Source organism: Capra hircus, chromosome 2, assembly GCF_001704415.2.
Source record: "Capra hircus breed San Clemente chromosome 2, ASM170441v1, whole genome shotgun sequence".
NCBI classification, from domain to species: domain Eukaryota; kingdom Metazoa; phylum Chordata; class Mammalia; order Artiodactyla; family Bovidae; genus Capra; species Capra hircus.
The window spans coordinates 101,651,985-101,666,322 of NC_030809.1; the positions used below are offsets into that span (position 1 = coordinate 101,651,985).

The 14,338-nt window shown below is 36.6% G+C and overlaps 1 protein-coding gene across 8 annotated transcripts in view; it reads left to right on the top strand.

Annotated features, from left to right (window-relative positions):
- Positions 1-14,338, top strand: part of SLC4A10 (solute carrier family 4 member 10) — a 352,866-nt gene that overhangs the window by 307,501 nt on the left and 31,027 nt on the right. For 7 of the 8 annotated variants that reach the window (XM_005676049.3, XM_005676051.2, XM_018063730.1 and 4 more), the window contains 3 exons: positions 3,935-4,096; positions 5,575-5,688; positions 6,689-6,850. In XM_005676049.3, coding sequence (XP_005676106.1) covers positions 3,935-4,096; positions 5,575-5,688; positions 6,689-6,850 — 438 coding nt within the window. The remainder of the gene's footprint in view (positions 1-3,934; positions 4,097-5,574; positions 5,689-6,688; positions 6,851-14,338) is intronic. The other variant, XM_018063774.1, reaches the window with a different exon arrangement.

The following is a 14,338-nucleotide window of genomic DNA, read 5'->3' on the forward strand; positions in this document are numbered from 1 at the left end:
ATATTCACAGGCAATTAACTAGCAATTGGTTAAGAATTGTTTCAATGCCAGAATTACATATTTAGCTTATACATAAATAAGGGGCAGGACACTAATGCCAACTCTAATTTCTTACTTTATCAAACTTAATTTTTACCAACTTATAAAATTGTTGAAGCTTAAAACGTGTTGAAGAATAATTAGTAGAAATGAGTTTGTCAACAAGCGTTTTTTTCATTTTCGTAAGTGAAACCATATGTGAGACTCAAAATAAGAGACCAGGATTTAGATGTAGTTTTCTCTTCCAAATCTCAGGACTTCATGTGTGTGTGTGTGTTTTAAGGGTACAGTTGGTATAAACCAGAAAATAAATGTAGAATATAGTAGCTCACAATTTTTCCTTTTTAAATAACATACTGCCCCCCTAAAAGAAAGAAAAATATGCTTTTCAAATTTGCTTTGAATTAAAGTGACTGCCTAGGCAGGCTAATGGCAATGTATTATAGCTTATAAGACACTTAAATAATTCTTTAAATGGTTTCTATATTACTAAGAATTGAGAACAAGACTCAACCAAGTCCAAGACTTGGAAGACTTTTATATCTGCACAAAAGATTGAAGATGATCACACATATATAGGTAATGTGTTTACAAAGGAACTTTTAGCTCCTCTTTGTATTTATCCATTCTTTTCTTTATTTACTTTTAATTGGAGGATAATTGCTTTGCAGTGTTGTGTTAGTTTCTGCCATACAACAGCATGAGTCAGCCATAAGTATACACATACCTGCTCCGTCTTGAACTTCTCCCCCAGCATCCCACCTTTCTAGGTCATCACAGCACCAGGTTGAGCTCCCTGTGTTATACAGCAACTTCCCACTAGCTATTTTGCACGTGGTAATGTATCTATTTCAGCGCTGCTTTCAATTCATCCTATCCTCTCCTTCATCCATTCACAAGTCCAGTCTCTGTGTCTGGGCCTGCAGATATGTTCATCAGTATCATTTTTCTAGCTTCCATATATATATATATATATTCCACTACTTTGCTTAGTAATTGCTTTACTAGTAAAGCTGAACAAGGGGCAAGAGAAGGGACTAAAAATTTCAAGGATTTGTTTTTGCTTCTTTATCCATTTTAACAGAGTTTTGAGAGAAGGAAAAACTAAAGCTATAATTAAGGCTTGGGGATTTTTTTTTTTCCAATTAGCAAAGTTTCTGTGCTCTGTATTAACTTAAAGTGGTTAATTGGAATTCAACTTTAGCTAGCAAAAAAAAAAATGTAGCATTTGCAGTTCGATTAGAAAAAGGAACAGAATTGTTTTAGATAATTATAAAGTATACAAACAATATTTCTCAAAAATCTCAGCCTTACAGGTAACTGTCCCAAGTGATTTTACTAGTTTGTTTTTGGATAACAAGGTAGAGGTCTGTGATTTCGTCTAGAATCTTTCAAAGGTATGTGTTTCCTGCTGTACTCCAGGGCTTGGGGCTTTGTTCATTGGACAGTCTCTGCTGGTGATCAATCTGGCAGTCCATATTTTCTCCTAATATCTTTCTGTACCATGGCACAATTCAATTCCTAATTCAGGTTCAGAATATCTCAGGTACTAGCAAGGTCACTGGATCACTTAACCCATTCTTTTCTGTTTTGAAATAAAAAATTAAAATTTAATGTTCTAATCTTTAAAATGAAATGGTACAATCCAATCTAATATGAGCTTTTTAAAAAAGTCTTAATTTCAAAATAATATTGTTTAAAATGCTGTTTTTTTCCTCCAAGAAAGAAAAATTTTTTGACTTTGCTGCCACCTCATGGCTAAGACAGCAATTAGAAATGATTCTTCAGGGGCTTATAAAATATATACCAGGAAAAAAAAAAAAAAGAAAGATCATGAAGTCATTTGTTGTTGTTGTTGTTGTTATATAGTTGCTCAGTCGTGCCTGACTCTTTGTGACTCCATGGAGTATAGTTTGCCAGGCTCCTTTACCCATGGAATTCTCCAGGCAAGAATCCTGGAGTGGTTTGCCACTTCCTTCTCCAGGGTACCTGCCCTACCCAGGGATGGAACCCGGGTCTTCTGCATTGGCAGGTGGGTTCTTTACCCCTGAGCCACCTGGGAAGCTCCTGAAAAAGTCATAGTAAATATGAACTTTGTCCTGCTCCTATAGTACTTTTTCTCTTTTGTTCTATAATTTAAGTTTGAGCCCCATCTTTGACTTCTAGTTTCACTTCAGTAATAATATATCGTATTTTTGTTGTTGTTGTTGCTTTTCCCACCTTTCTTGGGAGCTTTAGGACTAGATAATTCTGAGAATCACTGTTCTCCTTTAATATGCAATAATATTCCCACCAGCTCTGCTGCTGCCCAGCAGTGGTGAGGCTATAGCAAATTACTTACCTTCTCTATACCATAGTTTCCTCAGATACAACATGGAAATCATAGCAACTACATATTTTATAGGGTTAATGTGATACTTAATTAAGTTGATGATTGGTGAATCAATCAGTTTTATAGATTTATTTTTAAAAGGCAAAAATTTTAGGAAATGGTTCTGTCACGTGAGTGTGTGTTCCTTGGTTCTTTGTCTCGTCACAACAAAGATTTGGAGCGACGGACATTAAAGCCCTCGGTGCGTCACAGCTCTCGGGTCTTGGACAAACAGTGTTATAGCTCTTAGGCAAATCAGTGTTACAGCTCTATTTTATTTAGAAGATAGCAGGAGAATCCATCCTCAAAGCATGAAGGCATGCCAACCCAAACACTCGAAGAGAAGAGAGTGGAGGAGCAGGCGGGGGAGGGAGAGAGAGAGAGAGAGAGGTAGAGAGAGAGAAAGAGCACATGCACACAGGAGAGAAAGAGAGAGAGAAAAGCGCTTTGGCTCCTCCTTCTATATGTTTTTTCCTCCACCTGGGCCTGCCCTGTGCAAGTTGGGCTTAGCCAGGAGTGCTGATTGTTCTACCTGAAGTCTTCACTCTGGTCCTCGGACCTTCCTTTGACCTTCCTTGTCTTTTCAGTTCAGTTCAGTCGCTCAGTCGTGTCCGACTCTTTGCGACCCCATGAATCGCAGCACGCCAGGCCTCCCTGTCCATCACCAACTCCCGGAGTTCAATCAGACTCACGTCCATCGAGTCCGTGATGCCATCCAGCCGTCTCATCCTCTGTCGTCCCCTTCTCCTCCTGCCCACAATCCCTCCCAGCATCAGAGTCTTTTCCAATGAGTCAACTCTTCACATGAGGTGGACAAAGTACTGGAGTTTCAGCTTCAGCATCATTCCTTCCAAAGAAATCCCAGGGCTGATCTCCTTCAGAATGGACTAGTTGGATCTCCTTGCAGTCCAAGGGACTCTCAAGAGTCTTTTCCAACACCACAGTTCAAAAGCATCAATTCTTCGGCGCTCAGCCTTCTTCACAGTCCAACTCTCACATCCATACATGACCACTGGAAAAACCATAGCCTTGACTAGATGGGCCTTAGTCAGCAAAGTAATGTCTCTGCTTTTGAATATGCTATCTAGGTTGGTCATAACTTTTATTCCAAGGAGTAAGCATCTTTTAATTTCATGGCTGCAGTCACCATCTGCAGTGATTTTGGAGCCCCAAAAATAAAGTCTGACACTGTGTCCACTGTTTCCCCATCTAATTCCCATGAAGTGATGAGACCAGATGCCATGATCTTCGTTTTCTGAATGTTGAGATTTAAGCAAACTTTTTCACTCTCCTCTTTCACTTTCATCAAGAGGCTTTTTAGCTCCTCTTCACTTTCTGCCATTTTGAACTCCTTTTCTCTATTCTACCTACCTGACAGTTCTTACTGCTCACTTCTATCCAAACATGAGCCTTAATGAAAAACCTTGGCAACTCAACTACAAGTGATCCTAAGACATTAGTTTTCTGAAAGAACTGTGTCCGCCTTTTTTTCTTAATAGCTCCGTTTGTTTTACTCTCTGGCAGGAATGCAAGTCCCTGCACGGGGAGTATGTTGGACGAGCCTGCGGCCACGAGCACCCCTATGTCCCAGATGTTCTGTTTTGGTCAGTGATCCTCTTCTTTTCCACAGTTACTCTGTCAGCCACACTGAAGCAGTTCAAGACTAGCCGCTATTTTCCAACCAAGGTACTTAGACTACAGGTTTTCTGATCAAAATGTCTACCAGCATAAAGCGTGGTACGGTGATATGTGTATTTTGGGACAAAAGAGAGAGCAATTACTGTCATTAAAGGGGCCACTAAAAGGCTTTTGTGTGACTGAGCTGCCATATTTGGAGCGAGGTGTGGTGAGGTGGGGAAGAGGAAGCATTCTGTGAGACTGGAGCTGGGAGTGCAGATTGCCTCCAGGCTTATCTCCTAACTTCAAACCCAGAGATAAACTCCCACTTTCCGACTTTCATTTTTGGAACTCAAAAGCACACACTGCATTACTGATTGTCACTTTCTTGCCCAGTGAACAGTGGGAACTATTCCAGCCTGACAGACACCTCATAGGAGCCACTGTTACATTTTGTAATTGGGAAAGCCCCTGCAAGACTCATTGGAACACTATCCCCTTTTTCATTTTTAAAGTGTCAGTCCCTCCCCCTAACCCACCACGTTTGCATCTGCATATTTGGAAAAGAAAGTAAACAGAGAAACAGCTTAGTTCAATATTTAACACTGCAAAGTAACACCTATAAGGCCTGACTCAGCCAAAAAAGGACTACGGAAAGAAGGGAGGGAGAGAGAAGAAAAGGAAGAGAAACAAGAAAACAAGCTTTTGAGAGATGAGCTAAAAATTGTGATGAAAATTCTACTCTGGGAAAATGTTTTAAGAACTGTTTGAGAGAAGCTTTTTTTTTTGTTACCTCTTCCTTCCCTAAGTTGGAAGATTCATTTCTTTCCTCCAAAAGCTTAATTTGATTAATATAGAATTGATTTTTTTTATTAAACTCCTGAATTTTGTATGTGTGTGTGTGTGTGACATAAAGGCATCCTAATAAAAGCCAGATCTTACTGAACATTGTTTAAGGATTTTGCTCAAAGAAGACTTTATAAATGAGAAATAGAATAACTTTTAAATTTATTTACTCTGTTGTGCACATTACCTGCTGCTATACTTATATCTCAGATAAACTATTATGATACTTCAATAAAAACAGATTTTATTTTATAGTGTTTGGGGTTTATCATATTCAAATGTTACCTGTGTGAGACAGAGTATTAAAATTTAGCCAAATTCTCTCCATGCAATGTTATTCTGTATTTTGAATATTCACACACTGGAATTCATAATAAATTTAGATTTTTATCATCATCACTGGTGTGCATGTACCATGCATGATTCCCATAATAAACTTAGATTTTAAATAAATACTGAAAACAGCACAATCAGCATTGTAGCTATTCCATAATGCCTCATTTTGAAAAGGTTGAGTGTATATTTATCTTAATGACAGAGGTACATAAATATAAATATGACAGAATTAACAGTAATATTATAGTATGTATACAATGTAATATTATGATATCATGTCATGAAGTGTGATTCTAGATTATATTCCTGAGTATTCCTCACTATTTATAGTTCCTTCAAGTGACAAGTGTTTTAATTATCTTTAGGTTCGATCCATAGTGAGCGACTTTGCTGTCTTTCTTACGATCCTATGTATGGTTTTAATTGACTATGCCATTGGGATCCCGTCTCCAAAACTACAAGTACCAAGTGTTTTCAAGGTGAAGTTATCATAACATTTACTATTTCTCCATCTCTGTAGGTCTAATTTTTATTCAGATGATGGCTATAAACCTACCACTTGGGATTTTCATGAAAATATAAAGAATATTGATTAATATAACAGAAAATAAAATGCCCACAGCCCAACTACAGTTTTGGTCTAATATTAAAAAATAAATAGTAATCACAGAAATAGAGACCTGGAAGCCACTTGAAAAAGTTTCCTGTTAATTCTTCCAGTAGGAAAGTCTATATTCCTAAAAGATAAGGACACATTTTGAAAATAAGGGAAATGCATTTTCTTTTTGCAGAATTGCACAATGGATAGGGATTGGAAAACAAATAAAATTAGGTCTGGAATAGAGTGTGAACCACGTTACAGCTATGACCTTGGGCCAGTTACTTAATCTCTTTGAACCTGTTTTCTTGCCTATCAAACAGAGCTGGGGACTTCCTCAAAGAATTGTCAAAATGAATTCATTTGGGACTCATCTCAGGCACCAGCCATGTTTAGAACCCTTCCCTGAGTGTCTTTTGGCTGTTTTTACTTAGTGGCCTGGATACACATCTAAAATGAGTTATACACAGTTGTCAATGTGATATTTGTAAAAGTGAATGAATTTGCCAATCTAATAGCACATATGATAATGGTAATATGATTTTATTTAATGTTGATTAAGAACACAGATTTTTGAGCCAGCCTATCAGAGTTGAAATATTGTCTTCACCACTCACGAGCTTTGGGACCTTGAGAAATTTATTCTCTATGCCTGTTTCCTTGTCTGTGACTTCTTTAGACTGTTGTGAAGGAAAAAGTGAGTTGAAATATTTAAAACACTTAGAATGGTGCCTGGTACCATGTTTTGTGAATATTGTTATTAAGTATAATTCACTAGGCATATCAGTTTATAATTAGGGCTTTCCTGGTATTATAAGACTTCATTTGATTAGATATTTATTAATCCAGTTAATAACTATGCATTCTTTAATTTTTCACAGCCCACAAGAGATGATCGTGGCTGGTTTGTTACCCCTTTAGGTCCAAATCCATGGTGGACAGTAATAGCTGCTATTATTCCAGCTTTACTTTGTACTATTCTAATTTTTATGGACCAACAGATTACAGCTGTCATTATCAACAGAAAAGAACATAAGCTAAAGGTATATTTTAGCATCTATTTTAATGTAAATCATTATGATTTAACAGATCAATTGATGTTTTTATATTTATTATGCTTTGTATTCTCTATTATACTTCGTATTCTATAGTCATTTGCAGAGTGAAATATTAAAATTTTCAGATTTATAATTTTATTTTCTATATTCACGGTACTTTGTCTTACAATAAGCGTAAACTGATTATTAATTAATTTATTTATGGCACTTGGCTGAGCTCTAAATTCTAAAACCCTACCTCTAGGACTTAAAATTTAAAAATGTTGCCAAAGTTCTAGTGTTCTTTACCATGTTTAACACATTTTAATGAAGTGGTCTATTTTGGTGAAGTGTAGTTTTACCAATTTGTCTTACATCTGAGATTCTTCCATTTCTATATTTAACTCTAAGTATGTCTATTAGATTGCATTTATTTTGGAACAAATTACATCTTCAAATAATTCTCATTTTTCTTTAGTTATTTCTCCATCTATAATGTCTATGACATCAAAACCAAGTTATAAATGTTATAGTTTTTAAGTGACATCTTTGTTTAGTTTTACTGCAGATTTCGGTGATTTTCTTTTACAAAGAGAATAAATATAAATATATTTTATTTATTATATTCTGACCCTGCCATTTTGCAACTGTGACTAAAGTTGTTCATTGGTATGAGATATGTAATGGGAGCACTGTCATTTATAGGAATATATTAAGTTAAATTGAACCAACAAAATCACTGAATGGTTAAAAGTACTCTGAATCAAACCTTATAAAAATTAGAACACTCACAATGTTGTTTTTTCTGGTATCATGGGATAATGGTGAGCTATCATCATATATTCTTTAAATTCTAGGAAAAATTTTGTCAGAGCAACAGAAATTATACTTTATAGAATTTTTAAGTATGTACCTCAGGAAGATTTTAAAAACCTGATTGAACTATTTGATAGGAAGGAGAAGGAAATGGCAATCCACTCCAGTACCATTTCCTGGAAAATCCCATGGACAGAGGAGCTTGGTAGGCTACAGTCCATGGGGTCACAAAGAGTCGGACACAACTGAGCGACTTCACTAGTAATGACTTAGTAAAACTGATGACTTCACAAAAGTTAACAAAGGACTGAATGAACCAGAGAATATTCTTATAACTTTTATGGTTTCTATCTGAAAAATTACAGGTTTGAATCTTGTGTTTTCCGGGAGTAGGGAAAACCTTCCTCTCAAACTAATTATGAAAATAATTCGGTAAAATTATACGTTATAAACAAAACAATTATATTTTCTCTCTTTCTGACTTCTCCAGAAATTTGAAACTCTTAGGTTTCCAGTACGGAGAAGGCAATGGCACCCCACTCCAGTACTCTTGCTTGGAAAATCTCATGGGCTGAGGAGCCTGGTAGGCTGCAGTCCATGGGGTCGCGAAGAGTCGGACACGACTGAGTGACTTCACTTTCGCTTTTCACTTTGATGCATTGGAGAAGGAAATGGCAACCCACTCCAGTGTTCTTGCCTAGAGAGTCCCAGGGACGGGGGAGCCTGATGGGCTGCCCGTCTACAGGGTCGCACAGAGTCGGACACAACTGAAGCGATTTAGCAGCAGCAGTAATGACATAAATATAAGAAACCAGTTATTTGTAATAAATCCTACTGAAAAGGAATTTTGTCTATTATATTGGGGAGAATGTGTATCTGTTTTAAAATAAAGAGCATTTTTTTATTCTATTTTAAGAAAGTAACAAGAGTGCTCAAAACCTTTTTAAAAAAATGAGTTCATATTAACTTCTTGTTTTTGTCAAAGAAAAATTTTAATTATTAAAGATATATTCTACAAAAATATCACAAGAAGTCTTAGGAACTAGACCAATGATGTGCTGGTACATGTTTAACAACCAGTTCTCTGTGTGTAAAAAAAAATACCCTGATTTATAATGTTTGCCGATTTTCATGATGTGAATACTCCCATCATGGCCCATTTCAAGCTACCAAAGTGACATCAATTGGCAGGAAGAAAATTGAAAATTAAACAATTGGCTCTTATAAGTCTATATAGCTGGCTCCAAAATACTGCTGAACTACATTATTCAATATTAGAAACTTTGAATCATTTACAGCTTTCAAAATAAGAAATTCAGATTTCCGAGTTAGTAGTCAACTTATTTAATATCAATCATTCAAAAATATTTGATATTAAAATATCAGCCTTCTGCAAAAGCATATACTGCCACAACCTAATTATTAAAGTTACAGAGGTAAATAATCTATAAAGCTGGTGTTAAGAACTTTATGTTGAACATTTTTAGTCTGCTATTCTTTAAGAAGTAGGAAAACATTTTTCCTAGACACCAGTTTATTTTTTAAAACTGAAAACATCTCCATTTTTCTCATCTCTATTTTTATTGTATACTGAAATATGTATTTTCATACTGCATATGTTGCCTTTTTTTTTTTTTTTTTTGCGTAAGAGCATTATCATGGTAATCTTCCCATGTCAACAGTATAGGCTGCGTTATCCTTTTAAGGGAAGTTTATATATTTCCTTGTATGACACGTGTTTTTAAATGAACTAAAAGACTCTTGTTTTAGAAAGAAAACTATATAATCATTGTTTCCCTTTCAGAAGAAGTTGTTTTTTTGTTTGTTTGGTTTTGCTTTTATAATTAGGCAGAAATATTACTAATTTCCCTGAAAAATTCTCTTTGTATATCTGTGTTCCAAATATTAGTGGAATCATATTAAAACAGAATGGAGCAGGAAGTGAGAATTGCCAAGGGCGATGTTACCTCGTTGGCTGTCCTGCATGCTTGCCGCTTCCAAACCTCTCTACCTTAGAGTCACGTAATGCTTGCTCTTTGCTCTTCCTGAGTCCGTGGTAGGCCCGTGACATTCACAGACTTTCCAAAGCTCCAGATCAATGAATGTGCTATGTTATTCCACCTTTGTACATCATGTAGAATAGCTAAAATATAGTAAAGCATTCTGTAAGTTGTCCTTTCAATCACTTCTTTTCTAGAATTAAATGCTTTTGGCAAATTAAAGCATTTAATATTTTTGTCACTAAAATGAAGTTGAGACTATATTATTAAACTATATTATATTATTAGTACATTACTTTTTATCGTACAAATTGCTATATAGTCGAAAGATGCCTATTTTACCCCTTAATAGCCTGGATTTAATAGACAGAGCAAATCTGGTTTAATCATAAAGCCAGATAAGGCTTTGCTATATTGTCACAAGAAGAAGAGTTGGTCTTTTCTTGGCCACTATGAGTCTGAACACCCTCAATTTCCTTTGGATATGGATATTTTCAAAGTAAGTTCTGTCCAGTGAAGACATATTTTATCTACACTGAATACTTTTTTTTTTTTTTTTTTGCCTCTAACCTGTGTTCTCTAAGCTTCAGTATCATGTGGCGTGCTGCTACTGATTTTCCTGTTAACAGCAAAAAAATCACTTTCTCAGAATGTTCTTTGCTCAGAGTAACGGTCTGTTCCATAACCGCTCTCCCCACCTGTTGCTTCCCTGAAATGTCTGCGCAGTCTCTGGCGTTTACTTGAACCACATTGTCACAAAAAGACACCTGTTTCTTGATTATATCCCCAGACCACAAGTTAACCACATCATCAACTTTTGCTGATTCTCTTTTCTTATTTGGAAACCTGTTTTTGTCTTGATTGGAGCATTCCCTGAGATAGTTAGATGAATGACGATTTCTAGATGCTGTATCAAGCATCTGGTAGAGGTCATGTTATATATTTAAGTCGACATCACATAGCCAAGTCACCTAGAAATTTCATCATTTCATTCTTTATCTCTTCCAAACTTATGTTTTAGATCTTTTCACTTTTTCTTCCCTTCCATTACCAAAACCAGTTGCTGAGGTTTTCTCCCAGAGGAATTTTTTTATTTTAGAGGATTTTTCTCCTACTACTAAATTTTTATTTATTATTATTTTTTTGTCATTTTGTGTTACTACATATGCAATAAGTCTGTGTTGAGCTGAAGAGTCTAGTGCCAACTCACAGGGTAAGTGACTGACTCCTCCCTCAGAATGAAGAATTTCAAGACCCGCAAAACTTTAACTCATGACACCTCATGATCTTTAGGTCACTCAAAAGCATCAGAAGTTGCAAATGTAAAAACTCGAGAATGCAAATTACCATTCATATTATATGTAGATGTAAATCCATACTCTCTCTAGCATTTCTCATTTGTTTGTTTCTACCCTAGAGAAGTAGAATAAACATTGGTTAACTGACTCCCTTTGAAAATCATGAAAATTTTCCACTTTTAAAAGAAATATATTCTCTAAAAGTGGGAAGCTACTGTCTTTCAGAAGAGAAAGTTTCTGTTAGGATATAACTGTGGGCTTTTCTTCATGTTTCTGCAGACAGCTCAGGCTTCTTTTGACATCATTTTTTAATAAACAGCAATACAATCCCAGATCACTGGAGTAAATGAATACATTTGCCACATTCATTTGGCACCACATTCTCTTGATGATCATGGCATTTGATATGTTCTTTTTTGCCCTCTTTGTCAGCCTGGTTCTTCATGTCAATCTATAGTCTCTTATGTGGTTAACTTGACAGATGCAGGAAATTGCTGCCAAGCTTGGAATGAATTTTTTCAGCAGTGGCATCTGGGCATCAGATGGTCCTCTTGGCTGGCCTCTTGTCTTGCTGCATGTTGGTTTCAGTGGGGTCTGGTGTAGCATCACCTGTTGCTAGCTCCCTTTTCCTCCCATATGTCCATTTCCCGTGTTTCGTGGATGAATGTGAGAATAGAAGCACTGATTCTGTCTTTATTTCAGAAAAAAAATCTACAGAAATATGTTAGAAGGTACAGAGTTCTCTCTCTGACAAAGGGATACTTCCTTTTGGCTGGCATGCCTATCAGCTAATAATTTGGTTGCAGAGACCATGGTTTTGAAGACGTTTTAAATGGAAGGCAAGACGAAGGATGATGATTAATTAGTGGAAGTGCCAGAACTGCTTTATTTCCTTTGACTCACATTAAATTAAGCTGCTCCCATTGTTGTACAACATAATCAGGGGGAAATTGTATTTTTGATTTTATTATCTGCTTGGACTTTACAAAGCTAGCTTTCTAAATTTAAAAAGGAAATTATTCTCTTGGAAAGTGTTATTTTGTCTGCTTACTGCAGTCTAGCATCCCACAGTTTACATTTGTATCATTTTTTTTTTTAACAGCAAGCAAGTGATTTTATTTTTTAAAAACTTATAATTTTGTTCTGGGGTATAGCCAATTAACAATGTTATGATAGTTTCAGGTAAACAACGAAGGGATTCAGCCCTACGTTCTCCTCCAAACTCCCCTCCCATCCAGGCTACCACGTCATATTTTTGAAACACTAAGACAAGAACTATAGGAAATGGTTGTCATGAAGAAGGCCTTCCTCCTATTCTTATGCCATAGGGAGCATATACCGTGGGAAAGACCAGGGTGTCCTGAAAGCATAAGCCTGACTCTCAAGTGCCCATGTCCTCCACCCTCCTCTCCTGTCTCTCTCTCAGCTGCTAGCACCTCTTCCATTCTCTCTGAGCAATACCACAGATTTGCAAAACAGCCTGGGGGCACCATTTACATTGTACTGCCTCAGTGTCAAGGGCTCGAAGATCAGATCCTCTGCTGTCCTATGTTTTTCACACTGCACAGTTCCTAGGACAAGACTTGTCTAACTGCTTAAGACTCTGTCCTTCTTCTTCTTCGGGACTAGAAATCTTTATTTAATTAATTAATTTATTATTTTGGACTGCACTGGGTCTTCGTTGCTATCCAGGCTTTTCTCTCGTTGTGATGAGTCGGGGATACTCTAGTTGCAATGCGCAGGCTGCTCACTGTGGTGGCTTCTCTTGTTGTGGAGCACAGGTTCTAGAGCACGGGGACTCAGTAGTTGCGACTCGCAGGCTCTAGAGAACAGGCTCAATAGTTGTGGCATGTGGGCTTACTTGTCCCTCAGCGTGTGGGATCTTCCTTGACCAGGGATCGAACCCATGTCTCCTGCGTTGGCAGGAGGATTCTTTTCCACTGAGTCATAGGAAGCCCAATGGGACTAAAATTTGAGTTCTATCCTATGCAACTACATCTTCCAAGATGTTCTGCAAAAGGACTAGGGGACCATAGTCTGGCTCTGGTGAAGCTTCTTATACTTTCTTGGTCATGCTGACACAAAGGTGTTTCTCTTCCCACCTTCCAGCTCTCTCCAGAACACCTCTCCAGAGTTATTAGCAGAAATCCTCTCCAGAGTTATTAGTAGAAATCCTCTCCAGATTTATTAGCCGAAAAATTGTCTAGGGTCATATTCACAGGTGAAATTGAGTTTAGGCATTTGGGTGAACCTGGAGCATTACCGCAGCTAAGCTGACCCAAGGGAGAGTGCCACTGAATTGGTGACAGTGCAGGAGGAAAAAAGGTTCTTGTGTGGATATGTCTCATTTTCTTTTCTCTGTCATCTCCTGCACGTTTATGATTTGGCACGGGTAAGCAGAAAGGGAAGGAAGTACAACTGATTTTAAGGGTGTTTTTCTTAATAAAACAATGAAATAAAATAGCAGAAAGAAAACACTACCATCACAAATACACATCAAGTACTCAGAATGTTTTACCTTCAAGGCTACATTGGCTTTCAGATAAACTAGAAACTGCTTGCAGCTTGGTAAAACTGCCTGTAAAAATAGTCAAAATTACTCCTCTAGAATAATTAGTAATTTCTGCTCACATTCATAATAATAAATTTAAGTTATATTTATTTTTAAATTACACCTAAATTTGATTTTTTAAATGTTTCAGTTATGCATATTTCCTTTTAAAATTGTCAGTCTGTGACTTTTTGATTGCTTATTGTATGTTAATGATTGCACTAAAAATTGGGATATACTGAGAAATTATGTGATAAGTTTACCTGCCCTTAAGAAACATATACATATTTTTATTAAGGAGCCTTGAAACAAGTAAGCACAAAAGAAGAAAGTTTTTGTTCAACTGTGAAAACATGATAGTCCCTAACATTTACTTGGTGCTTACTAATATATCAGACATCGTTTTAAATGATGTGAAAATCATTTGTAAATTATTTAATTATCAGAACAACTCAGCACTATGTCTCTTGTCATCATCATCACCATTTTCAGATAGGGAAACAGAGGCACCAAAGTTTAGATGATTCGTCCAAGATCATTGCTTAAGCCAGCATTTGATTCCTGGCTGGATCATGGAAAGAGCAAAAGAGTTCCAGAAAAACATCTATTTCTGCTTTATTGACTATGCCAAAGCCTTTGACTATGTAGATCACAATCAACTGTGGAAAATTCTGAAAGAGATGGGAATACCAGACCACCTGACCTGCCTCTTGAGAAACCTATATGCAGGTCAGGAAGCAACAGTTAAAACTGGACATGGAACAACAGACTGGTTCCAAATAGGAAAAGGAGTACATCAAGGCTGTATATTGCCACCCTGCTTATTTAA